The sequence below is a fragment of the Microtus oregoni genome, unplaced genomic scaffold (assembly GCF_018167655.1).
Source record: "Microtus oregoni isolate MIOR12 unplaced genomic scaffold, Mior012 000061F_ref0000440, whole genome shotgun sequence".
Lineage (NCBI taxonomy): Eukaryota > Metazoa > Chordata > Mammalia > Rodentia > Cricetidae > Microtus > Microtus oregoni.
This window is the reverse complement of record NW_024543871.1, coordinates 7,049,191-7,076,351: the sequence shown is the minus strand read 5'-3', so window position 1 is coordinate 7,076,351 and position 27,161 is coordinate 7,049,191. Positions and strand designations below refer to the sequence as shown.

Sequence of the window (27,161 nt, the reverse complement as noted above, 5' to 3'; positions counted from 1 at the left end):
GCCACATGTGTTCAGATGCCTGAGGAGGCCAGAGGAGGAATAGGGTTGGAGTTCCAGTTGGTTCTGAGCTGCCTGACATGGTTTCTGGTACAGCAGTATACACTCTCAACCACAGAGCCATTTCTCCAGCCCAGGAGAACACATTTTAAATGGTCATACAAAGGAGGGCAGAGGAAACCGAGTAGGGAAGATAAAGCCCGTACCTGACCTATCTTATAAACCCTGTTTTGTAGATCTAATTTTGGAGTACTGCAATTACTTTCACACCTCTAAAAAATATACAAACTGGTTTCCTGACAGCAAAGCCCAAAACATAAAATAAAATAAAATTCAGTTAGAGTAAGTTAGTGGTAAGATCACAGACAGAAGAAATTATTCAAATAACTTTAAAGCAGGGAAGTTTGAGTATATATTCTTTCTGCCATCTACCCTATAGAAGGGAAAAGAAGCCAAAAAAATTCAACTCTGTCCCATGGGTCAGAGCTGGGTCATCTAACAACTCTTTATATCAAGGAACCATAGAAAAGCGTTCACTTTGCGTTCTCTGTGATGTCAAGCAGCAAAGGGTTAGAACAATTGCAGATCCAGCTTCTGCTGTCTACTAGGACCAGCTTGCCTTCTTTCTGCTCCCTTTGGATTGGGCTAGGAAAGCTCTTTTCCCACTGTCACTTAACATAGTGGTGACAGCAGTGCCACCTTCCTGAAGTTGAACAGCAAATCTGGAACCGTTTCTACTCGATGAGCCAGAGAAGAGAACTCCCAAGTGTATTATTGATGGTTAGTAAGCTGTCCTTTCCAGGTTAACAGTGGAGCATTGCTCCCATCACTTAGGCTTAGAGACTTGCATTTCCTAACAAGGCTTGTGATTCTGAAAGAAAGAGTCATGGAAACCTGAAGTCTTGGAGGCTGCATGATGCTGTGAGAACTCAGGCTTCATTGCAGAAATACATATGCATGTTATACATCCAGAGATGTCTGAAAGCCATTTTAGAACTATGACAGGCCAATTGTTTCAGACATCCTACAGCAAATGGGAAAAATTGTGGAATATATGTTACAGCATATTGGGTAGCTGGTTAACACGACGTTGTTTTCTAGGAAATGGTTCCATAGAGAAAGCATCCATCAGTGTGTCTCTGGCTTTGTTCTTTTCCCTTGACTTCACAGGCATATCCAGTAACTGGTCCAAACAGGCAACAAGCGCCGTGAATGTGAGGAGAGGTTTGGGGTAGCTTCAGAAGCACGGTCTTATTTGCTATTTCCAGAAGTCCGTGAACTGTTTCAATCACTGCTCATGGTGCCACTGCACAGATGAGCGATCAGAGGCATGAGGCAAATTTGGACTGGAAGCACCTGTCCTTTTTAGTGTCTTTTGTACTCTAACCCCCCCCCCCCCGGTTCCCTCTTTGGATTTAGTGTACCTGAGCACCCTCACATGAGTGGCCAGGGGGCATAGGCGGCACCATGTAGAAAGACAGGCAGCAATGCTGAAGGTAAAAGGGACATTTTTACCTAATGCTTGGGCGGGAATTTCTTTTTTCTTTTTATTTATTTTTATATTTTATTTTATTTTTTGGGGGGGGGATTTCTTAAGTGAACAAAATTAAAATCTTCCCAAGACATCTGCTGTCACTGCCAGGGGCTCCAGGTGACTAAGGACATTGATTCTATTCTGCAATGCAGGTCGATGGCAAAGAGCCAGGCTGCCAATGTTGTTAAAGCAGCTAGGACATCACTGACTTTTTGGGTGACATCAAGGAAAGCACTTCACCTGCCTGGGTCTGAGAGTGGATAATTTCTAAAGCTCACACAATTCCTTGCTTGGGTTTGCAGTACAGATGGGAAAACCCTAAAGCGGGGGTCTGATAAGACGCCAGCTATTTAGGGTGTAGATTCCTGCCTTGGACTTATAGGTCTCACCTGTCAAGTTTTATGGCTGATAGGTTTTTCAGCTCCCATCAATGAAAGGAAAGGGCTCAAAAGCTGAATTAATGAAGATAGTAGCCTCGATAGGAATTCTAAATGATGCGCTTAGCTCTTTCTCTGTTGGCCCTTTTAAAAGTCGCATGTGAGTACCTGTGTGTGTGTGCGCGCGCGCGCTCGCACCCGCGCGCCCGCTCGCGTACCTGAGAAATGAAGAAACTTGGTGTAGGTAGGAGAGCCAATAAGCTGTTAGACACAGTAGCCTGATAACAGCGATCCTTAATTGGACACACAGAAGAAACACTTTGGGCCTTAGGGGACTTTATGCAGTGCTAGGGATTAAACCTAGCGTTTTGCACATGCAACGGAATCTTTGAGCTCTATTCGCAGACCTCTTTTTACTTTTTCCAGATAAGGGCTCCTCTAAGTTGCTCCCTAAGTTGCCCAGTCTGGCCTTGAACTTGCGTTCATGCTGCCTCAGCCTCCCTCTCTGGCTGGGATTACATGCCTGCGCCACCAGGCCCAGTTAGGGTTTTTTTTTTTTTTTGAAAAAAAAAATCTTGGTAAAGTAAACGGACCTGGCAGCTTACGTCACAACCAGCTGAAGGCGCGACGCGCTGGTTGCTATGGAGGCAGTCCTAGTGACCCCGCCTCCGGCTCTTGTGTGGCTATCCACTCCGCAGTGACCATCAGCTAGGCAGGCAGCAGCAGCCAGCTCTCAACCACAGGAAAGCTGCCCGCGGAGTGGGAGGTCTTCCCATTATCGTGAGCCTGGGGTCTGGTAGGCTCTGGGGCCCATGAGAACAGAGCGCCACCCTTCATTTGCTGGGGATTCACTGCTCTAAAGCGCAGTCAACTGCAGGACAGAAGCGGACTGAAATCGGACCGCTGCACAGGGCCACCTGTCTACCGATCGGCCGCTGAGAGAGGCAGCTTGACCTGACGCGCCGCTTGGAGGATCGGAGGGAGTCGAGCTCCGGACCACCACTGCCACCTCGGCAGCCGCGAGCCAACAGCCGCCATCGCCTTGGGCCTCCCCACCCGTCACCACCATGGCTGAGAACGAGTCTGCCTCCACGCCTTACACCGAAGATGATTTCTACTGTCCTATCTGTCAAGAAGTCTTCAAGACACCGGTTCGGGTCACCGCTTGTCAGCACGTCTTCTGCAGGAAATGTTTCCTGACTGCAATGAAGGAGAGCCGGCACCATTGCCCCCTGTGCCGTGGAAGTGTGACTAGAAGAGAAAGAGCGTGCCCAGAGAGGGCCCTGGACCTTGAGACAATCATGAGAAGTTTTCCTGGTAATTGCCGGAGCTGTTCTGAACGCATTGAACTCTATCGCATGAGACAGCATTACAAAACTTGCGAAAAGTACCAAGATGAGTTCGGGACTTCTTCAACTGTTGCAAGCTTTCAAGTGTCTCCTGAGCCCGTGGGCAACAGCAACGGTGAGGCGTCCACTTCAGAAAATGCCGAGGCTTATCAAGAAGAAGAAAACGTAAGCCCACCTGATCAGCCTACCTTTCATTGTCCTCTGTGTGAAGAAGTAAACATGACCAGACAGAGTTTGCTGGATCACTGCAACAGCCGCCACAGAGCTCATATTGTTCCCGTCATTTGCCCGATTTGCCTCTCTCTTCCATGGGGCAACCCTACTCAACTTACCAGAAATTTCGTCAGTCATCTAAACCAGAGGCATCAGTTTGATTATGGAGATTTCGTGAATCTTCAACTGGATGAGGAAACTCAGTTCCAGATTGCTATTGAGGAGTCTTTCAACGTCTAGAGAGACTCTCTTCTACAATTGCTCCTAAGGGACAATTTACATGAAATCATCCTTTCAATAACTTGATGTGATTTAAATAAAAGTAATCAGTCTGACCTATTTTAGTATTTCTTTTATCGAAAATCAAAGGCGCGCTACCTTGGACAAGAAGACCAGGGAGAGTGGGCAGAGGGAGTAGGACTGTGGAGGGATGGGGGAGAAGAAAGGAGGGTGGGGATCAGGAAGGGGGAGGAATAGAAGAGGGAATGGGAGGGTAAAGGGGGAGGGGTAGAGGAGGATGGTGGGAGAGAAGGGGAACAGAGGGGGAGAGGGAGGGAAAGGGAAGAGGGAAAGGAATGGAAAAGGGGAGGGGGATTAGGGAAGAGTGATGGGAGAAGGGGGAGGGAAGAGGTGAATGGAAAAGGAGGGGGATGGGAGAGAATAGAGGTAGGAGTAGGGGTGGTCCAAGGAGAAGGGAGGTAGATGAATGGGAAAGGGGAAGAGGAGGGCTGAGAAAGAATAGGGATGAGAGGAGGAGGGGCAGGGAGGAAGGAGGGTGGTGAGTGGAAAAGGGGAGGAGGGGGGATGAAAAATGGAGGAGCAGAGGGGAAGGGGCAGGGAGGAAGGAGGGGGTGAGTGCAAAAGGGGAGGAGGGGGATGAGAAAACGGGTGAGCAGAGGGGAAGGGGCAGGGAGGAGGGAGGGAGGTGAGTGGAAAAGGGCAGGAGGGGGATGAGAAAACATTGGTGAGCAGAGGGGAAGGGGCAGGAAGGAGGGAGGGGTGAGTGCAAAAGGGGAGGAGGGGGGATGAGAAAACAGGGATGAACATAGGGGAAGGGGCAGGGAGGAGGGAGGGGTGAGCGGAAAAGGGGAGGAGGGGGATGAGAAAGATCAGGGATGAGCATAGGGGAAGGGGCAGGGAAGAGGGAGGGAGGTGAGTGGAAAAGGGGAGGAGGGGGATGAGAAAGATCAGGGATGAACAGAGGGGAAGGGGCAGGGAGGAGGGAAGGTAGTGAGTGGGAAAGGGAAGGAGGGGGATGAGAAAGATCAGGGATGAGCATAGGGGAAGGGGCAGGGAGGAGGGAGGGAGGTGAGTGGAAAAGGGGAGGGGGATGAAAAAACAGGGGTGAGCAGAGGGGAAGGGTCAGGGAGGAGGGAGGGTGAGTGCAAAAAGGGAGGAGGGGGATGAGAAAACAGGGATGAGCATAGGGGAAGGGGCAGGGAGGAGGGAGGGAGGTGAGTGGAAAAGCTGAGGAGGGGGATGAGAAAGAACAGGGATGAACAGAGGGGAAGGGGCAGAAAGGAGGGAAGGAGGAAGGTGAGTGGGAAAGAGGAGGAGGGGGTTGAGAAAGAACGGGGATAAAAGGAGGGGGAGGGCCAGGTAGGAGGGAAGGAGGGAGGTGAGTGGGAAAGGGGAGGAGGAGTGGAAGTGAGAAGGAATGGGGAGAAAGGATGAGGGGGTTTGAGAGGGAGGAGGGATTGGGGAGACCTGGAAAGAAGTGGGGAGTGACAGAGGAAGGTAGTGTGTGTGGAGGGGGTGTGAGGAGTACAATGACATCTGATCATGAAAACGTTATGATGAGGAGCGTTATTTTGTCTGTGAATTTAAATTTTAACTTAAAAAAATAGCATGAAAAATGGCAACAAACTGTAAACTTCCCAAACCTATGTCTGAGGGCTAACTATAGTTGATGGAGTCCTGAAATACTTCATCCCTCCAGCTGATCGCCTCTTCAGTCCCCTTTCTAATAAGGCTGATTTTAAAAAGAAAGGCCTTTGGTGAAACAAACAAAAATCCTACCCAGAACTGCCCTGTTAGATACTCAGAAAGTTTACCCTTACCCTCTCTCCCCTCCACTGTCTGAGGCACAGGGACATTTGGTAAACTACATGGGCTTCTTCTATTGAGGCTGGTCTTGAATTCATCCTTCTGCCTCCACTTCCCAAGCGCTGGGATTACAGGTCCGCACTGCCAGAGTCATGTTATCCACTGTTGGGGGTGGAATTAGGATTAGGGCTCTGTGCAGGCTAGACAAGCATCTACCAACTGAGCCACACTCTGGCCCTGACCTCCAGAATGCTTTCCTTGTTTAAAGAATTATTTTTTTTCACAAGTTCATTATACAGATACAATGTATTTTCATAGCCTCCCCTATTATCCTCTCATCCTCTTCCAGAACCCACTTGACATCCTCTTCCCTACAAGTCCTCTTACTGTTTTCCTGTCCCTTTCGTTTGGTTCACTACATTTAATTAAGGTCGCCTGCCTGAGAACGAACGGGTGGGGGATTTTTACTTCAGCCGTGGCAATTTATCAGTCAGTGGCTATCACTGAGGACTATGACTCCTCTTCCATGGTAACCATTAACTGCCTGAAACTCTTGAGGGAGGGCGCTTATGAGCCCCCCCCCCCGTGGATAACTGAAGCAGCAATGGGACCAGCCTTGTGCAGGTCTTATGAAGGTAGCCACAGTGGCTGGCTACAACAGCCACGTTATTCCCAGAAGACAATTTAAACCACTCCTCCTCTGACTCTTGACCGCCTTTCCTTTCTCTCTTCTAGATGTTCTCTGAGCCTTGGGGGAGGGGATACAGATGTCTCATTCAGGGACGAGCAGTCAGTAGTCAGGTTTTTCAGCACTTTCACCCATTAGGAGTCTGCATTAGTCACTTCCTGTTTCAAACTGAAGCTTCCCTGATCAAGGCTGAGAGCAGCACCAATCTATGGGTATAACCACAAACATTCTGAAGGTTTGACATCATGTACATACAACAAAATATCAGTAGTAGCCCCCTTCTTTCCCCGCCGCCGCCAGGCCTATCTTATGGGCTTTTTGCTAAGTTTGTATTAACAGGCATGGATTTCTCCCTAAAATTCAACCAGAAAGCAGTTGGTTAGCCCCATAACTGTCATAAAGGATTCCGTATAGGGCAAGACCCCTGAAGACTTTTTGAACTCCTGATTTTTTTTTTTTTTTGGTTTTTCAAGACAGGGTTTCTCTGTGGCTTTGGAGCCTGTCCTGGAACTAGCTCTTGTAGACCAGGCTGGTCTCGAACTCACAACGATCCGCCTGCCTCTGCCTCCCAAGTGCTGGGATTAAAGGCGTGCGCCACCACTGCCCGGCTGAACTCCTGATTTTTAAAAAAAACACTTATTTATTCTTTGGAAATTTTATACATGTATACAATGTATCTAGAGTCTCTTCAACCTACTGCCTCCTCCCACTGCCACTGGACACCCTAACACATCTGTCCCCCACCTTCACGCCTTTTGTGCCTGTTTTCCTCCCTCCCTCCCTCCCTTTTCTTCCTTCCTTTCTTCCTTTTTTTTCTTTCTTTCTTCCATTGAGTCCAGTTAGTACTACGTGCTAGAATACTGACTGGAAACTCCAGAACACTTTTATCCAGAATGATTATCTTGAACTTCTCTAAGTGTTTGTTTGATCTCTCCACTCAGTTTTATAGTCTTAAGGGCACCTCAAATGTAACTTTAGAAGAATCATCTCCATAAGTTCTAAATTGGAAAGATGTCTTTGAACAAAATTGATGTTGACATAAAAAAAGAAAAACCCAATGGAAGTTTATTGACTTGTTTATTTTACATGTACAAAAGAATCCCCCTCCCTAGGGCGAGTAGTTGGCTAATATGTACCTTTGGCTTTAGCTGGTACAACATCTTCAACAAAGCACAGGAAGTTTTTTAGAGAGGTGCTAAGGAATTCCCAAAGGACAGTTGGACAGTTGGTTACAACTGGGGAGGGAGCTATCATTGGCATCTGGCATCTCTACGGGATAGGAATGCTGCTAAATAGCCTAGCGTGCACAGACAACCCCCAGCAAAGAACCAGCTGATCCTACACCATTAAGAGCACCCAGTGGAAAAAGCCTACTTTAACATATTTGTGTGTGTGTGTGTGTGTGTGTGTGTGTAACCAAAATTACTTTGGTTGATGTCAGGCATCAATTTAGTTGTGATTATAGAGTCGCAGCTGCCAGTGTGTGCACACAGGAGAGACTGGGGATCCATGATGTAAGGTTGAGATGGACATCCAAGGGATATAGTGGGACGACTCTCTTTTTCTGCACCGTGTGATGGGATGCGTGGAGATGACAGTTAGTGCACATCAGAGCAGTATTGAAATAGTGGCCATGTGAGAAAATAGCAATTCTTGTTCCCACCGCGGAGGGCCTATCTTGCCATAGCATAAAAAAAAAAAAGCACACCAGGGACATTTTCCTTTCAACTTTTTGCAAAGTAAATGTCTGTGGCAATAATGAATGAATGAGTGAATGAATAGACAAAGCTAGGACATTTTTTATTGATTACCCCCATGCAGTATTTTCTCATAGCTCTTAAAGCCCTTAGCTTCAGCATCAACTCTCCTCACACTCTGGCTCTGGCTGCATCTCTTCAGACTCTCATCCACACGAGTTACTTTCTCCTCCGGCTGTCTCAGTTACTGTCTACCCAGTTCTGCCTGGATAACTTGTTCCCATCTTATCCTTTTTGTCCTGAGAATGAGCTTTGACATGGAATAATCAGGTGTACTCGCTGCCAGGTGGTGTCCATCCCACTAGGAGGCCGCTATTGTCTCCTCAGCGCCATGCCATTTATTTCATAGGCACTGCTCCTCTGTGCCCGCCAAGTCTACATGGGCTTCTTTTGCCAGCCTAAGGGTTCCCCAGCAGTTGGGAGAGTGAGGCAGAGGGATGGACTTCCCAGTAGGCTAGGCCTGGAGATAGGAAGCCTAAGAGCCAGTTTTTCCAGAGTGCTTTCTGGGTGCTCTGAAAAGAACCCATTTTTAACGGAGTTGCCTTTATTTAAAGATCCAGAAAGTGTCCGTGGACATCAAAATTTGTTCATCTGGGGATAGAGTTCAGTGGCTCAAGTGGCAATGTGCTAGCATGAGGCCCTGGTTTCAATCTCTGGCACCACAAAATAACAGGTCTGTGTGTGTGTGTGTGTGTGTGTGTGTGTGTGTGTGTGTGAGAGAGAGAGAGAGAGAGAGAGAGAGAGAGAGAGAGAGAGAGAGAGAGAGAGAGATCAGGGTTCTCTTTTAGATCAAGCTCCCAAAGCCCCACCTACTTGTGCTTCATTCAGGTTCCCCTCGTTTACCCTTTATTTGACATCCTGTCCCTAAACCTAGGCTAGTCTAGCCTATCATCTTCATTGCTAGAGGACTTTGTTTCTACAGGGCTTCTAGCCCATGTCAGTGAGCTCTTGTCAACACCCTACTCTTAGGGAGAGTATGAATAGATCAGAGTCTGGTTTCGTGTCTTCTCGTTGGAGGTGCTCCTGTGTCTCCTTTCTGACTTGGGTTAATTTCTTGGGCCCTAATATAAGGACTCTCTGAGCCTTCATGTCTACTTAAAGTGAGTAGGAGACAAGACTAGGAAAGGCATTTCTTTTGCCAGCTCAGCGCAGACATACACACTGGTACAGTGCAGTCTGAACAATCCTCTTAAGACTGTCCGGATAACACAATGACAGTTTGTGATGACTGCATGCCATAGCACCAAGATTCCCAGCAACTGTGAGTACCACCAGCCATCTACTATTCCTAAACCGGATTCCATGGCCCAAACCTCCTTAGCTTTACTGGGTCCCAGATTTTCTTTCCTTTCCTATCCTCTCTTCCTCTTTTCTCCCTCTTCTCCTTTTTCTCTTTCTTTCTTCTCCCCCCTTTTCCATTTCTCCTTCCTTCCTTCCTTCCTTCCTTCCTTCCTTCCTTCTCTTTTTCTTCTGTGGGGAGATAGTATTGGCAGGTCAGGTACCCATGAGTTAAAAGGCAGAGAAGTAGACATTGGCACAGTACATCGGACAAGACAGTAAAGAGAAATTCTAAGTACAGAAGCTTTCTGAGAGGCCTTTGTGCATGTGCGTAGGTGTGGTCATTCAGGCAGAAGTTCAAAAAGGGTGGTTTGACCACAAAGGGGTCACGACTCACAGGTTGAAAACCACTGCTCTAGATGCACTTTAGAGGAGGTAAGAATAGTGATTGCAGGAGGCTAGAGTTCAGTTATGGGTGTCAGTGGTAATGTTGATATTCTTACCACTTGGGAGAGCTTAAAGTCTTGGTATTGGGAAGATAGCAATTGTATCTATTTGAAGTTTAAGTAAACAGGGCCTCAAGACACAGAGCAGAAATTCATCCAGAAGGTGAATATAGCTCCCAAGAAACTCCAAATCTGTCTAGAAAACTTCCTGAAATTTATGAGTCAAGGATTCTGAACTGCATTTTGACTTAAGCCCTTGAGTTAGAGTTGTTCTTGTCTTTCTGCTGTAGCAGGAGCAGGAAGCAGGAAATACCAGCAACATGGGGGGAGTGCCAGGAGGTGGCACAGGAGGAGGCTCACGATTGGTTAGGACTTGAAACAGTTTGTAGCTTACTCAGGATAGGTAAGCTGCAGCAAATTTCTGTCTTAGGACATTTTGTCTCAGATCCAAGTAACAACCAAGTAGGGGGCTTTCTTGGGAGAGGGGTTAGTTGTTAGGAGGTTCCTCACTACAGTACCATCACCATGTTAATTATCGCTTAGGGCAAGTCAGAGAATGCTAAGACAAAAAAGAGCAGAGAAAACACCAGAGATGCCATTTCAGAGTGATTTTAGGGATGGTAAGTGAAGAACATAAATACATTGATTATCAGGATGCAGAGAAACCTTAGTTCTGATACAGGTGCCCGGATGTATTGGGCAATAGAAGCAAAGGCAGGTTTCATGTTTTGAGGTAAGTGATGGTCATGGTAATGTAAGAAGTTTTCCTAGAGGAGCAGGTCCTGGCTAAAATTCCATGGAAAGGATTGGGTCCTGTAGGACATCTGCAGGATAGAAAGAGACTGCTTTATAGAATTATATCACAGAACCCAGAAAGGTGAGAGAAACTGAACTGGGATTAGTCGGTAGGGTCTGGAGGTTCTTGAGGATCGGGTAAACCTGAGTTGTATCAGAAAAAGAAAGGGAGGATGAGTGAGATGGCTTGGTGGGTAAGAACAGTTACCCCCATGTCTGATAACTTGAGTTTAATCCATGGAACTCATAGTAGTGGAAGGAGAGAACCAACCCACTCAAGTCATACACACACACACACCACACACACGAGAGAGAGAGAGAGAGAGAGAGAGAGAGACTCAAGCACAAATGAATAAATGTTCAAAACAACTATTTAAAAAGGAGATGGAGATCAGAGATCTTCAAGGGGTCCACAGGAATAGGCTGTTTGAACTGGGGGAGAAACAGCAAATTAACTCATGGGACAGCCTCATAAATTGACTACAGTTGGGGATATGAATGAGACTTGATAGTGTTCGGTCCGGATAGCCTCCGCTAGCCTTTTATGCTGTGGGACAGCGAGATAGACTTAATCTTTCAGGTTAACATCCTGAGGACATCACAAAGAGGCTTGGGACTTTACTGATCTTGGTACTCGGTGATGGCCTTAACACTTTGTACCAATGCTGCATACCAACCGAGTTAATGAGTCTCTGGATGGAAAAGAAGTCCTTTTGGAAGATGGGCCTACACTAATGCACGTCAAAGGGTTGAGGTAGAGTGTAGACGTGGGATTAATGCAGGATCTTCAGGTACAATTGGGGAAAGAGCGGGCCATGAAATCTTGACTCTGGAAGGAGATTAGGGCATGAGTCATGAGTTCTTTTGCCTTGATCCTTTAGAAGACTAATGGTGAGGTAAGCCAGACCCAAAAAGAGGAACATGGGATGTACTCACTCATATTTGGTTTCTAGCCATAAATAAAGGACATTGAGCTTATAATTCATGTTCCTAGAGAAGCTAAATAAGGCGAATCCAAAGACAAACACATAGGCATCCTCAGGAATATTAACCTTCATCAGGCGATGAAAGGAGACAGAGACAGAGACCCACACGGGAGCACCGGACAGAAATCTCAAGGTCCAAATCAGGAGCAGAAGGAGACGGAGCACGAGCAAGGAACTCAGGACCACAAGGGGTGCACCCACACACTAAGACAATGGGGATGTTCTATTGGGATCTCACCAAGGCCAGCTGGCCTAGGTCTGAAAAAGCATGGGATAAATCCGGACTAGCTGAACATAGCGGACAATGAGGAATACTGAGAATTCAAGAACAATTGCAGTGGGTTTTTGATCCTACTGCACGTACTGGCTTTGTGGGAGCCTAGGCAGTTTGAATGCTCACCGTACGAGACCTGGATAGAGGTGGGCAGTCCTTGGGCTTCCCACAGGTCAGGGAACCCTGATTGCTCTTCGAGCAGATGAGGGAGGGGGACTTGATCGGGGGGAGGGGGAGGGAAATGGGAAGCGGTTGTGGGGACGAGGCAGAAATCCTTAATAAATAAATAAATTTAAAAAAAAAAAAAGAAGACTAATGGTGCCAAGGTCTTAATTTTGAGAGCATTACTCCCCGGGTGATATTGGAAATAAAAGTCAGGCCATTTTCAGACATTAGGGTCTAGGGGAGCCCAAAGGGAGGAATAATGTGTTCTATAAAGACAGTGTCACCTCTGAGGCCCCTTCTGTTTCAGTGAGGAACACCTATATCCTTCCTAGGAAAGTATCCACCAGAGCTAGTAGATATTTGAGTTCCTTGCCTGGAGGCACGGGAGTGAAATCTATCTGCCAACCTTTCTCCATCTTCGTTTCCCTATGCTGGCCGGGCTCTAGGTTCATAGGAGGAGTTAAGGGCTATATGCTAAAGACTGAAGTACAGACGATATAGGGTAAGGCTGAGGAGAAGCCTGAGGATAAGAGTTGCGATGAGGATTTTTGCAGCCGAGGAGAAACCGGCAGAGGGTTGCAGTTCTATTGACTCAGTTCCACACAGATTTGTTTTGACAACAGATCAGAACTGCTGAAAAGAAATTTTAGAACTTATTTTTTTTTAATTTCAAATTTTAATGTGTGCGTGTGTGTGTTGTGTGACATGTTTCTGTACACATGTGTCTCTACAGGGATCTGTAGAGGCCAAAAGAGCATCAGATTCTTTAGCTGTGGGGTCACAGGCAGTTTTGAAGTGCCTGTCTGGGTGCTCAGAAGAAAACAAGAGCAGCAGCAGATGCTCGTATGCAGCAAGCCACATCTCCAGTCCCTTGAAAGGATTTTTATGGCAGTACAGTAGTGATTTGCCTGGTGGGACACAGGTAAGGGTGACATAAAATGCTCTTAGGACATCTCCTAAGCCAGGTGGCAGTGGCATGTGCCTTTAATTCCAGCACTAAGGAGGCAGAGGCAGGCAGATCTCTGCGAGTTCGAGGCCAGCCTGGTCTACAGAGTGAGTTTCAGGACAGCCAGGGCTACATAGAGAAACTCTGTCTCGAGAAAACCAAACCAAGAAAAAGAAAAAGAAACCTAGTGAATCATGGGTCCATGGACTTACCTTAAGTTGACCCTTAAGGTGTCTTTTGAAGAGAAAGCCTAAGTTCTCAGTTGGTTTACTGTTTCAATATGGCTCTCATCTCTTATTTGAGTACTTTCTGGAAAATAGAGCATTATCAGAGAGAGATAAACCTAGTAAATAATTCCCTGGAGTTTGATCACCATTGGAATATTATCCCTTTAAAATGGCCTGAGGCCTGTCACCTGAAGGACTACAGGGCTTTATGAGCAGCAGATCCCCTGGCTGACCCGGGTCTGAATGAGAATCCTGGGCAGTTCTTGGTAGACTTCTGTTCGATGATCTTATTAGTTACTTTATTTTGAATTTTGCATTTCAGTTGGGTGTTCAAGACTGGGTATGTGACTAAAAACTAACCCTTTTCCTTTATTGTTAAAATCAGTCAAAAGTACTTAGGGGTTACTATTAGGGACTTGGGAGGAGCCCCTTGCCTTCTTCAGGTTTTCCTCCACCAATTGTGCCATGTGAAGGGATGATGGACTGGAGTCTTTTTGTGTGGCTTTCCTTGGAGGCAAAGGAGACATTTCACCCTTTAATAGCCCTCCTCCTTGTAGGATGTACAAGAGGGAGGGTCCAGCCTCCAGCATCTTCCTGGCCTCTAATCAAGAGAGCGCGTGGGTTTACTGGAATTGCCTCTTTTAGATGAGAACCAAAGTCTTCTGATTCCTGGCTAGCTTCGTGGGGATGTGGACAACATATTTGCTGTCCCTTGAGTCCCTTATATCCCCCATTGACTTAATCTTCTTTGTTTTGGTTGTTAAACATGCAGAAGAATAGTTTTTACATGATTTATAGTTTTGTCTTATGTAAAAAAAAATTGACAATGCTTAGGAAAGAGCCCAGACGGGCCTTTAAGTAACTCATGGCTTTGGTAAGCCTCAGTTTTTGGCATACTGAGTTTAATTATGGTTGCTTTCATGAGTGTAAGTGTGTGTGGGCTTATTTATCAAAACGTGAATAGCTCCCTCCCTCATGACCTTCTGGATGACAAAATGGCGACGGGCCTAATCTTGCACACACAGATAACCTTAGCAGCAGTGAGTTCCTGAGGACAGTGTGTAGAAGACACTGTGCAGCAACCTCCTCAACCTCTGGCTCTTACATTCATTCTTTTCTTTCTTCTGGATGTTCCCTGAATCTCTGACAAGGAGATACAGATGTCTAGTTTAGGGCCAAGCAACCCACACTTATTTTCCGCTTTTACCAGTTGTGAGTCTCTGCATTGGCCACTGCCCACTGCAAAAAGAAACTTCTCTGATGAAGACTGAGAGCTACACGAGTCTCAGAGCACACCTGTGTTGGGGTCCTAAGCCTCGATACCCTCCAAATCATTGTTCTTTACAGTCATTTTTGTAAAGGTTCCCAAGGGCAAATCAATAACTTAAGAGGGCATCACTGTTAAAACATTGAACCAGATTCTAGTTTTACACCAATGTTTCTGATTTTGACTTTAGAAATTTTATTTCCCTTTAATTATCATACATATAGCACCTTTAAGTTTTATCCTTCACAAATCTTGGATGATTTACTCAGACTTTCTGAAATGTGCTTGAGGTTTCTGGTTTTGCCTTCATATTTTTTTTTCTCATTTTGGTCAAGCATTTTATCCTAGGACAAATCTTATTTTCCTGTACAAAAGTCTTTATTCAAAAAAAGAATATGTTGTTCTTTCTCTTTCTCTAGTCAGAAAATGGTCATTGTCCCCTGGAACTCCTGAAGTAGTCATCACCTGTACAGTAACTGGGCAAGGTCAAACCCATTAACACTCAATCATGGAGGGATGAAAAGGCCTCACTCCCTTTCCAACGAATTGCAAGCAGTTAACTATCACTAGTAGGAGGCATTTATGAGTCCTCTTCCCTCTCTGAGAATGTAGAGGAAATTAACAATTATTGAAGAAAAATGAGACATTCTCTCCCCAACTGGAGAGGCCACTTGTAAGTTGTCCATGTTTCTGTAATAACCCCCCCCCCCACTTCTGCTCCTATAAGTAACCCTATTTAAACTCAACGGTTCACCGAAATTAACTTAGGTGGGTTTGTTTCATTGGCCTGTCACTAGTGACATTTCAGGGGTGAATGGACATTTTGGCTCAAGCAAAGATCCACATGATACTTAGCACACAAATTGGGGCAGGACAGAACCAGAGAGGAGTTGGGGAGGATCACCTCCTTGCTTTGTCTCTGTTGTGAGCGATGAGACACACAGTTGAAGCTAATCTGTGTGAATGTAGCGTGTCCTCAGGGTCAGTCCCATAGTGCTGACCTTTCCCCTGCTGCATGGAATGAAATGCCCTCGTGTTACAGTGGCAATTGTATTGTACTTGCTGGGGGAGAAACACATGCAACTAAGGCTGATCCTTCTGAAGGTGGGAACCTCAAGAAGGCCATCTTCCTCTAAGTGGTGTGAGTGTTAAACTTCCTTGTGTGTGGTCTACCAGTGAGCATGCGGGGGGGCACCCTCAAAATGGCTGATGGGTTGGAAAATGCATTCCAACCTGTGAAAATAACACTATGGCGTGGGATCTTAAGCATTCTGTGCTGGTAGTCACATGGTTGTTGCTCAATGCAGTAAGAATGCAACCAGGCTAAGCTGTTTGCCTACAGAGAATTTGTTTGCACAAAGGGGAAGGTGCGGGTGCTAGCCTCTGCAATAACCTCTGAACTGGCAGGGAAAAAAAACCCAGAGAGAATGAGGTGGACGTACCAAGTTGTCATTTCTATAGCTGGCAGGGTAATGGAGAGGATGGAGGATAAAGGAAAAAGGGTAAGAGTGTCAAGTTAGATCTGTGCTAAATAGTCTTTCCTTGGGTCCTCCCCTACCACGGGACCTATGGAAAGAATTGGACATTGAGAAGGAAGATAAGTGGAAGTGGTAGGAGCAACCTTTATGACCAACCTTTAACACTAAGGAAGGGGAAAGTCCATGCTACGGCAAACAAATGGAGACCTTAGTAATGCCCCAGTCCAGAAACTGGAAAAGGCCTTTAAATGAGAAATGAGTAAGCCTCTCACAGCCTGGCTCATGATGGGGCATGGTGGCAGATGGGATCACTCTGAGTGCTGTGGAAGTGGAGAAACTGAGCGATCTACGTTCACATCCCTCCTTAAGACAAAGGCTGTATAGCCTGAGACACCTTGAGGAAAATTAACATGATATACTAGCTCATCAGAGTCACTGGCAGAGAGACCCATAAGTATCAGGGACTGGCAGACAGGCATTACTGATGAAACTAGTCATGAGAGAGGTGGGACTAGATGTCCAGATCTCCAGACCTGGTAACAGTTTCCATAGGACAGTTAAGAAGGAAGTTAATTCGACAGGTATCCTGAGTCTGCCTGAAGCTTTTAGTTCCTCTGTTGAGACCAATGGTGGTGTCTTAGTTTGTTTTCTGTTGCTATGATAAACAGCATGACTAAAAGCAGTTTGAGGGAAGAAGGGTTTATTTGTCTTACATGTTCTGATCACATTTCATTATGGAGGATGACCCAGGGCTGGATCTCGAGGAGGAGCAGAGGCAGAAACCATGAAGAAATGCAGCTTACGGGATTGCTCTCCAGGCTTACACTCAGGTATCTTCATTATATCTCTGCCCCCTGCCAGGGCCTCTTGCCCAGAGGTGGCACTGCCTACATTGAGCTGGACCCTTACACATCTACCAACAACCAAGAAAATCACACACTTGCCTAGAGGCCAATCTGATGTAGGCATTTTCTTCTTCTTCTTGTTGTTGTTTTTTTTGGTTGTTGTTGCTCTTCTTCTTCTTCTTCTTCTTCTTCTTCTTCTTCTTCTTCTTCTCTTCCTTCTCCTCTTTCTCCTCCTCCTCCTTTTTCTTCTCCTTCTTTTATTTTTGGTTTTTTGAGACAAGGTTTCTCTGTGTAGCCCTGACTGTCCTGAAACTCACTGCATATACCAGTCTGGTATAGAACTCAGAGATCCACATGCCTCTGCCTCTTGAGTGCTGGAATTAAAGGCATGAGCAACCACACCCAGATGAGGCATTTTTCTAATTGAGGGTCTCTCTTCTCAGATAACCTTAGTTTCTGCCAAGTTGACAAACAAACCCAAAAATAAACAATAAAACCTAACCAGCACAGGCGTGTCAAGGTCTTTACAAGATAGGAGAGACCCTGGCAGATCTGACTGGGACCGGCTGACGGGTAAATTGGTACCGGAAAGTGCCAAATGAACCAAGAAAAACCGAGACAAAGAAAAGGCAGACAAAGGGGCCTGTGTAGGTCACTCCAAAGTAAACATGGCAAGAGGCAGTAGTTCAGAGTTCTTGGGCAGGCACAGCAGGTGACAGCAGGGCCCCCTTAGCTCTAGGTTGGTCCAGAGCAGGGAGGTATCCCTGTCGCCTCTTCCAAGCCTCAGGGAACATCAGTGCACGTAAGAGATGGAGGAAGGGGTGGAATATTGTAGAATGCTATCCTCTGAGCACACAACGGCCATTGTCTGTTTGAATTCTTAACATTTATAATTACCTACATGCAAACTGTGCCATACTGAGCCATTAATGGCCCACTCTGGAGAGGGGACAGACTCCTGGGACCTTGCTCACCTTCCAAGGATGTGTAGGCAATTAGTGTTTGCCAGTGGCAGGGGCTCAGGGGGCACCACCTTTCTCTGAGGTCTATTGGCAGTTAACAACGGCTGCTGGAAAGGACACTGACATTTTCTTCAGTAGTGTAGTCACCTGCGTGTAGTCACCTGAGTGCTGCCCACACCCCTGTAAAGGATCCCTCACCCCTCCTACTCCAGGCAACTCTTCTAATTGTAATCATTGGCTTACCAAGCTAGACTTGAATGGGACAGTTGCTTCAGTTTGTCATCAGTACCTTAGCTAGAGGGCACAGACCCTTTTTTGTCTCCACAGCACACATGTTCATGTGATACTTCCCTTCTCAAAAATATAGCTCATGCTTATACTCTTCTTTACATCGTTCTCTCTCCCAGTTCCAGTTTTCTGACTTCATTTACTTCTGTAATGTCATAAGACAGAGCAACAGAGCAAACACGTTCAGTAACGTATTGAAAGGGAGTGAAATTTATATTAATGATGTAAAGTAACAACCTAAGATAACCTGTCTACAACACTCTATTAAACTATAAAGTTCTTGTCTGTTGCAGGTGCTGGGCAGACTTTATTATTGCTTGGATTTTTTAAAAGGGCTCTCAGACCTTTTCATCGTGGTTTCAGAGGAGCCCCAGAGTTACAAAATCTCACATTCCAGCAAGAACTGGCCAAGATAACAAAGTTCCCGGTGACCTTAGACAGCAAACTGTCTTGTCTAAGCAAGAACAATCAGGACAGAAAAGAGTACACAGAGAGTCAAAGAAATCTCTGTTTCCAAATCCTGTATGCAATTGCAGTTTGGGGTACCAAAGGCAGCTGCTCCCCTGGAAAATGTTATGCAGCAAAGGGATCCTTTTTTTCTGAAGGCCTAAAGGCTAGGGAAGAGGAAGGAAGTCCTGAACTGTAGGCTGAATGGGAGACTTGCTGCAGGGAGCATGCTTGGTGGGATGCACAGAAAGCATTTGTTTTCAGCACAGGTCAGACGTGCGGATGTGTGGCTGAACAATGCCAAAGTCTCCATTAGTGACCCCGCAAAGGGAAAGGATGTCTCCCGCGAGGGGGGAGCTGAGTTTGAACTGATCCCTATACGAAGGTCATGAGCTAGTACATTAGGGAAAGAGTGTATCTGGGTAGGGAGGAGGAGCTGTTGGGTATGGGGTCTGAGATGGAGAGGAAGATGGGGAGACAAGTAGCAAAGACAGACAGGGAGGTGGGAGCAGAGTTGTCAGGTAGAAGGGGTAGAAGGGTGGTAGAGAAGCTTGGAGGTTGAGCATGGACTCAAATGACCACAAAGGGAGGATTAACCAAGGATGTCACTGGGAACTGAGTGTAAGGAAGATGGTATAGCATGGCCGTATGCAATCATCTCTCTCAGAGTTGAGGGACTGAAGATCAAATTTAGACCCAGTTTTGAGCAAACATCCCAGGAATGAATCAGAGGTGGGTGAAGGGGCAAGACTCTAGTACTACTAGAAGTACCATGTTCCTCAAAGAGGGGTCCCTAAAGGACAAATCTTCCCCGTGGTCAGTTGTGAGACCAAGGGTCATTGCACTGATTCAAATCATCCCTTAGACTAGGATGTTCCTGAGAATAAAGATTCTCTTGACTGGTGGAGGTGAAGCTCAGTTTCATGTGGGAGCCAAAGCTACCTAGTGGTTCAGGTCAGACAGACTTTCAGGGGATCCTCACAAACTAGAATTGGCCACAAATCAGTTGTGAGAAGAAAAGGGGGATGGTGGTGGAAGCCCGACTCATAACCCCAGACAAAGCGTAAACTTGATTACCTATAATTGTGTCAGGTCAGGAGTTTAGCTAAGAGGGGAAAACAGCAGGTTCAGTCACTACCAGAAACAGGGACTGCTCCCTCTTGCTCCAGAGGGTCAGAGTGTCAAATTCTGGCTCTGAAGAAAGGACCGAGTATGGAAAGAAGGAAGAGGGAGTCCTCAGAACGTCCAGTGGGTACTGAGCTTGGATGAACTGCGGCTGCCCACTGTGATACACGTTGAGAGGAAAGAGGGTCCCAGGAGGAAGAAGAGTAGCCTCTTACTCCTGTTATAGCAGCTGCCCCCCTTTGTCTGTGGCCTTCGGATCACACTGAACTGGAGCTCCGGCCAGGGTCTATCAAGCTGCTTTGCTTAGGAGTTAAATCATCTTTGGGACTCACAAAGGAGAGCTTTCCAACTGATTTATGCATGACTTCACATGCCCACATTAGCTCTTAGCTGATCTCCCCACTGCCCCACCCTCTCTCCAGATTTGACTACCATTCACATTCTCTAATAAGAAGTTTTCCCACCGAAGCAGAGGAAAATTAAGGGGACAAGGCAAGGAGACCCCCCCTTACTCCAGAACCTGGCTGGGAGTCAGAAACTTCAACAGGGTGGATAAAAAAATCATCTTTGTCTACATTGGAGCACTTGTTTCCCAAGATATCTCCAACAAGAATGTTGAAGTAACAAAGAAACTATGCTATTTAAGGCTACAGTGTCTGTGGCCTTGAGTTTCAACACTTCAGAACTCCTTTCTTTTCCTCAGATCTAAAAGATGTACCCTTCAATTTCATTTACAAAAGAAAAATGCATTTTTGTTTGTGGTGCTTTTTTTTTTAGGTAGAGGATCAAAGGTATAGTGTCATTATGTAGCCCTCGCTTGCTTGGTATTCACTACAGGGACCAGGCTGGCCTTAAACTTGGGTGTGATCGTTTTGCCTATGTCCCCCAAGTGCCAGGACTATAGGCGTGCACCACACAGAAAGTTCTTTAACATAAAGAAAAAGGGGAATAGGCTGGTGGCATATATCAGTTTTTGTCAGCACTTGAGAGGCAGAGACAGGTGAATCTCTCTGATTTACTTGTAGGCCAGCCTGGTCTACATAAGATGTTTCAAGCCTCCTTGGATTATATAGAGGGGGACAGGAAGTAAACCACCTTGCATTTAAACATTACCTTATTTTTATTTATGTGTCCAGGTGCCCGTGGAGGCCAGCTGGAGTTACAGACACGTGTGAGCTGAGTGCTGGCATGTGAGTGCTGAGAACTGAACTCAGGTCCTCCGGAAGAGCAGCCAGCTCTCCCAACAGCCAAACCAAGCCAACTTGTAGTTTTGTCCTGAATTTTTGCTTCACCTTTGATCCTTGTGAATTACATCCTTTGAAGAATGTCACTTTAGAAAGCTACAGAATTCTATAGTGCCACTTCGAAGACACCTAAGCATCCGTTTCTCCTCCCTCTCCATCGCCAAGTATCCATGCTTACATTTCAGTTGCACACTGTCTCTCGTCTCCCTTGAACTCATCCAGAAATTCTTTCTGATAGCTTAGTCAAGAACCTAGCTTTACCTGAATGGAGGTCCCTAGCTAAGCAATTTCTCATGCTGCCGCTGCTGACAACATGACTTGTGGTTTCACCAGGAATATTCTTTAGGACAAGCTTTCTCCTATCTCATTCCACATAAGGAATGAGATAACCATCATTGTAGGTGTCCCCTTTCAGCACAGATATCAAGACTTACTGAAAATCACTGACGGGCATCAAAGTACGGATTTTATCAGTTTCAAGCACATATACCACCGTAACAAATGTGACCCATATTTGATGATGTAAAATTGGTATCTTTGTTTACTTGAGACAGGGTTTCACTCTATGGCCTTGGCTATCCTGGAACACACTAGGAAGACTAGGCTGGCTTCAAACTCAGAGATCCACCTGTCTCAATGGTGTGATTCAAGGTGTGTACCACTGCACCCAGCCTTATTTTATTCTTTTAAAACAAGCCTTTGGTTGGCCTGGACTTTATTATAGAGCCCAGGATGGCCCTGAACTCATGACAATCCTCTTGCTTCAGTCTCTGGAGTGCTGGATGGTTGGGGTGAGCCGTTCTGCCTGACTAGTGATGGATATGATAAGCGACAGGGGATCAGGTTTTAGTAGTCTGTATACCTTTCCTAGAGATATGTGAAATAATTGTGTGTCTTACATTTAATGTAGATTCACTTTTCTGAACTGCAGGAACATGAACTCTGTGGTCAGAAAATTCTTTGGGGGGGCAAGTACAAAGGACTGAGAAGCAAACTCAGGTGATGTCTGAAGTCTTTGTGGGGCAATCAATTACAGGGAATGGCCTTTATGGACCATATTTAGCTTCTTGACCAGGCCATTCTCTTTCCTACGGCCTTATACATAGGATTATAATACCTATTCTGCCCAGCAGTCCCTTCCCTATAAGCAAATAGGACAATGAACCAATTAAGTGGATGTGGGAACTGCACACATATACTTAGATTGTGCACAAGTCCTTATGTCCTGGGGACTTATAGGTCATCTCTACGTAGTCCTTTACAGTGGTTTGTTTTTGGACAAATGAACATATTGTCATCTTCCTCAGTTGTCTGGCACTTATTTTTCTCTTTCACACCTCTGAACTTGGAGTACATCTTGCAGCATTTTCCCCACAAGCAGTGCCTTGGAGTTGATGAAACAACGCTATTGTCAAAAAACGGACACACTATACTTTCATTCCTGAATTCTTTATCTCTGTTCCGGATTTCCTACAAATCCTAATCTGCTCACTGGAAACATTTTTACTGCTTTCTAAAAATTCAGACTGGTTCTCAGAGACCGCTGTTCACGTGCTCTTATCGCTTTGTGTGTAGACCTTGACTTTCAGGAGGTTCTGTGAGGCTGACAAAAAAGTTGTGTTGGCCTCCCCTAAATCTGTATGGAAGGGAAGAGATGAACATTTGAGGAAATGAAAGCTCATGCAGCATTTTACAAAATAATGTAGTCTTCAAATTCCAGCCCTTAAACATATCCACACTGGGCTGGAGATGTGGACGGCAAAGCAATTAATAGCACTGGTCACTCTTCCAGAGGGGCTGGGTTTGATTCCCTGGGCCCATGTAGTGGCTCACAAATGTCTGTAATTCCAGCTCCAAGGGTTGTGATGGCAGGGCCCGTATGTACAGTTATATGCATGCAGGCAAAACACCCATATATGTAAAACAATTAAAAAAACCCACAAAACACTTGCTGTTCTTTCAGAGGACCCAAGCTCAGAATACCCATATCAGGCCGCTCACAACCACCTGTAACTCCAGTTCCATGGGATCTAATCCCTTATTCTGACCACCATAGGTACCCACGAACACATGTCATACACTTACATAGATACATATAAATAAAAATGAAAAAATTCTTTAAAAAATATTCACGTATTTAACCAGTATTTGAACACATATTATCTGAAAGAAGGCTTGGCAAACTATAATCTATAAGCCAAATAGTGTTCAGTACCTAAAAATAAATACATGTTATATATATATATATATATATATATATGTGTGTGTGTGTGTGTGTGTGTGTTTATATTTATTGCACAAAACAGGCTTCATTATGTTTACATACATGTGTATTATGTACTTTGATCATATTCATCCACAATCCTTTCTCTTGTTCCTGCTCTCCTGCTTCATTTCCTCTTCTTAAATAATCTCCAGGCTTGTCTAGAGAGACAACTCAGGGGTTAGAGCACTGGAAGCTCTTTCAGAGGACCGGAGATTGATTGCCAGCAGACACATGGTGACTTATAATGTCTGTACTCCAGGGGTTCCAATGCCCTTTTCTAACCTGTATGTCAGGCATCAGACACACGTGTGTCACACAGACATACATGCAGACAAAACATTCATACACACTAAATAAAATAGATAAATATAAAAGTTTAGAAATAATCTCTTTTCTATTTTATTGTCATGTGTGAGAGAAGAGAGACAGATTATTCAGTCTGAGTTCTGCATATGAGGGAAGGCATGGAACATTTGTCTTCTGCCTCTGAGTTATTTAAGTTAACATCATGCTCTCCAATTCATTTGGAACACAGTCATGCCAATTTATTTTTATGTAGGCTATGAAAAGCCCCAAATATTTACTTTTGGAGCTTTCTAGGACCAGTTATGTTTTGGAGGGAAACCAAGGAAGTCCCATTCTTAAGTGAACAATCAAAGAAAATAAACAATCCCGTAATCGAAAGTCGTGTTTTTGCATCGAAAGTTCAAGCCCAACTGATGAGAGCAATGATGTTGTACATCTTTGTCTCTGCAAAGCCAGGGATTCTTGCCGTTTTGTATCCTCAGAGGACAAAAGGGTATGTTCTGTCTTTAATTACACACCGTGGAATGGAACTAAACTTACTGAAAGGATTTGGAGGAAGGCCTGGCAGGCATAGCTGCGGTGATGGTTCAGGATGATGGGGCTACAGCTGCAGAAGGTGGAAAGGTGACGGAAAGCCTTCTTGGTGGTAGTGAAGCTTGCCTTCCACTGTGTGTACTCTCATTTCCCAGTCATCTTTGCATTTCCACCGAGACTGAGTGGCGCATACAGACCTCTTGCAAACACTGCAAATGTTAATCATAGCATGCATCTTGAAGTGGCGTGTTGCCAGGCCAGGAAGTACATGCCTTTAACCCCAGTCCTGGGAGACAGAAGCAGGTGAATCTCTCTCTCTCTCTCTGTGAGGTCAGCCTGGTCTACATAGTGAGTTCCAGGCCAGGCAGGAGAAAAAGAAAAGAGATATTGTGCTTGGTTTCCGAGTGACTTGAACTCTGTATCCAGCTTTACTCTGTAATGAAGTGAGCTTGCATTGTTCTTTATAACTGGTTCTCAGCATCATCTAATGTAGGCCCTGTTAGATCTCAGAAACCTGGGACAAGGGGCTAACTGAGGTGCATATCAAAATGGATGCTGGCCAGCTCTCCCAGAGTCACTCAGTACCTGCGGCTCTTCCCAGTACTTTTCACCCATCCCCTGACCTAAATCTCTCCCTTTCAGGGAGTGGGTTCTGCTCCCCTTCCCCCATCCTGATCCCTGTGTAACTCAACCATTTTGTTTACAGCGCGTCTCTTGTCCGCTTGGCTCAAACTGCACCTCTTGATCAGAGGCTCCTCTCTTGCTCTCCCTCCCGGTTCTCCTCTCATGGAGTGATGTGTGTGATGTGTACACCGTGTGTGTGCCGGTCCATGCACCCTCGAGCACATGTGGTATCTTCCTCTATTCTTCTTCATCTGATTTTATTTGATTTTTCCGAGACAGGATTTTTCTATGTAGCCCTGATCTGACTGGCACAGAATTTATTGTGTAGACCCTGCTGGCATGACCTATCAACATCTGCTTGCAGCTTTCGTTTAGGATAGAAGGTCACTGTTGTAGACACGCTGGGATTCTTTTGTCTCTACCCTCAAAAGCACAGGGCTGTTCTCTGCTTTTAAATGGATGCTGGTTTGGTTCTGATATTTTCTGGACAGTCTTTCAAGGACAGTCCTTTTTTAGCCCTCCCTCACAGATAAAGAAGTGAAAGCACACAGTGCATCAGATGAACGCACGCAACTCCTGCATTAGCCAATGGTTTCAAATCCACATCTACCTGACTCCAAACCCCAGCTTCCATTGACCAGACCTTGCTGCTTCCTTGCTTCCCAGTCAGCTCTGCAGTAATTTGAATGAGAAATATGCTCCACAGGTTTGGGGATTTAACGCTTGTTTCCCAGTTGGTGGTGCTTTCCAGGGCTAGTTTTCTCCTTTACCCAAGTGTTTATTTGGCAATCAAATTCAGATTATCAGGTTGGTATTAAGCACCTTTGCCTGCCGAGCCACCTTGCTGGCCCATCTTGGACTATCTTCAGCCCTACCCCCTTTGTTGAAGTTCATTGCTCACTTCTGTGTTTGATCTAACATCCGCCTAACTATTAGGGAAACCTTCTCAGAATGTACTGACAGATTATCAAGCAACCCAAAGGCTAAAATTATTATCAGATAGCATATGAAGCCTATAGTAGAAATGTTCCCTCTGGGTCTAGCTACCTGTTGCCATCAACGTATTTGAAATGTCTTAATTTATGACTTTCTTTTGTTCTAACTATAAAACTTCCACAAAACTATTATTATGTTAGAGCAAAGTATTTGGGACAACTTGAATGTATATGTTCCTGGGTTATGGTCACTCAAATTTGATTCGAGAATAAATTCTCTTACTCCTTTGAGGTGAGAACTGTGATTTTTTGACAGAAACATGATTTGACTAGTCCCCGAGAAAGGAGCTACAGGAGACGAAATATTTATCTGGAAAGTGACAGATTTAGACATTTCTCAAATAATGATTTTCTTCTTGAGACAGGGTCTAACTATATACAGCTGCCACAGAACTAAGAAATTCACCTGCCACTACTGCCCGAGTCCTGGGAATAAAGGTGTGATATCCCACCTGACCAATGATAACTGTTTCTGATGGCCTTTTGAAGTAAGGCATTTTGGGTAGAAGGAGTAGGCTGTTGGTATAGGTCATGTGACCATGATAAAAGTTTGCCTTTCCTGTTGAGGTGCAAAAATTCAGTGCTTTCTTTTTCTACCAAGAAAGAAAGGCTTCCAGGTTCTCCATGTTCCAGCTCATGTCAGTGAAATCTGGATCCCTCTCTCGCCCTGTCTCTTCCTTTTTAGAATTTGGAGTTCTGTCTGGAACACATGCTTTGAGACTCTAGGTGGCAGGGAATAGGGGAAGAGGGTGAGACAGCAAATTCCATTTCCTTCACAGCATGCCAGCGTGAGGATGCTTCACCAGGCTAGCTTATCAGCAACCACTTTAAATTGACTGTGATTTTATCCTTGCTTCTCGTTGTCAAGGTTTCCTTTTTTTCAGAAATTGAAGCCAATTGCTTCCAAACTGTCACCCCCAATTTACAGAAGAACAGAGAGAATACTTGTAATCAGGCAGCATAAGTACATGCAGGGAAAGGGCACTGCAATTGGTCTAGCCTGGCCAGTGTGCTCTGACTCCCTCGTTAATGTTCTGCTCCAGGCAGGAGCAGAGCTACAGTCTTGGCTGAGCTTTCTGCCACTTACTTTACACTTGCAGTGCACATTACGGAGGAACATTCGGCCTGAAGATTAGACTCGAGGGGGAACGTATTTTCTCAATAGCAGAGCAACGATGGAGCACGAACATGGAGAGAAGATGCTCGTGTTATCCTGAGTTGTGTTTGTTTTGTGCCATGCGACTATGATATACTATACTATGTAGTTATGTAATGGTAGGTTGCATATTGTGCTATGAGATGTATGCAATTCAGGGGTCTTTCTTGGTTTTGGTTTGCTGTTTTGAGTTCACATAATCCAGAGGGGAGTAAGCAGATGGGACTCTGCAAGGTGTTGCAGTGTTGAACTGTGCTGTTCAGTATTGCTAGGTGGAGTGCGTGAGAGGCATTCTCGGCTTAGAATATCTTCCAACCTACCTGGAGAAGATAGATTTATCTGGAAATAACCATGTCATGAGTTGAGGAGCATCTATAATTATGTTGATATTTATTTACTGTTTCTAATTATTATATACCTGATATATTTGAAGGACAGAATTGACAGCTTACAGCCATGTCTAGTTTAACCTACACCACTATCATGGGTATTATAATCGCTCTTTTTTCCACAAAAGAAGCAAAGGTAAGAAGGGCTTTTTGGGTG

At 45.3% G+C, this 27,161-nt stretch overlaps 1 protein-coding gene across 1 annotated transcript; it reads left to right on the top strand.

The window, feature by feature from the left end:
• Window positions 1-2,611: 2,611 nt before the first annotated feature.
• LOC121439519 (E3 ubiquitin-protein ligase RNF138-like) lies at window positions 2,612-3,787 on the top strand. Its single transcript, XM_041640030.1, has one exon. The coding sequence runs from the start codon at window positions 2,976-2,978 to the stop codon at window positions 3,708-3,710; it is 735 nt and encodes a 244-aa protein (XP_041495964.1). The 5' UTR covers window positions 2,612-2,975; the 3' UTR covers window positions 3,711-3,787.
• The last annotated feature ends 23,374 nt before the right edge of the window (window positions 3,788-27,161 follow it).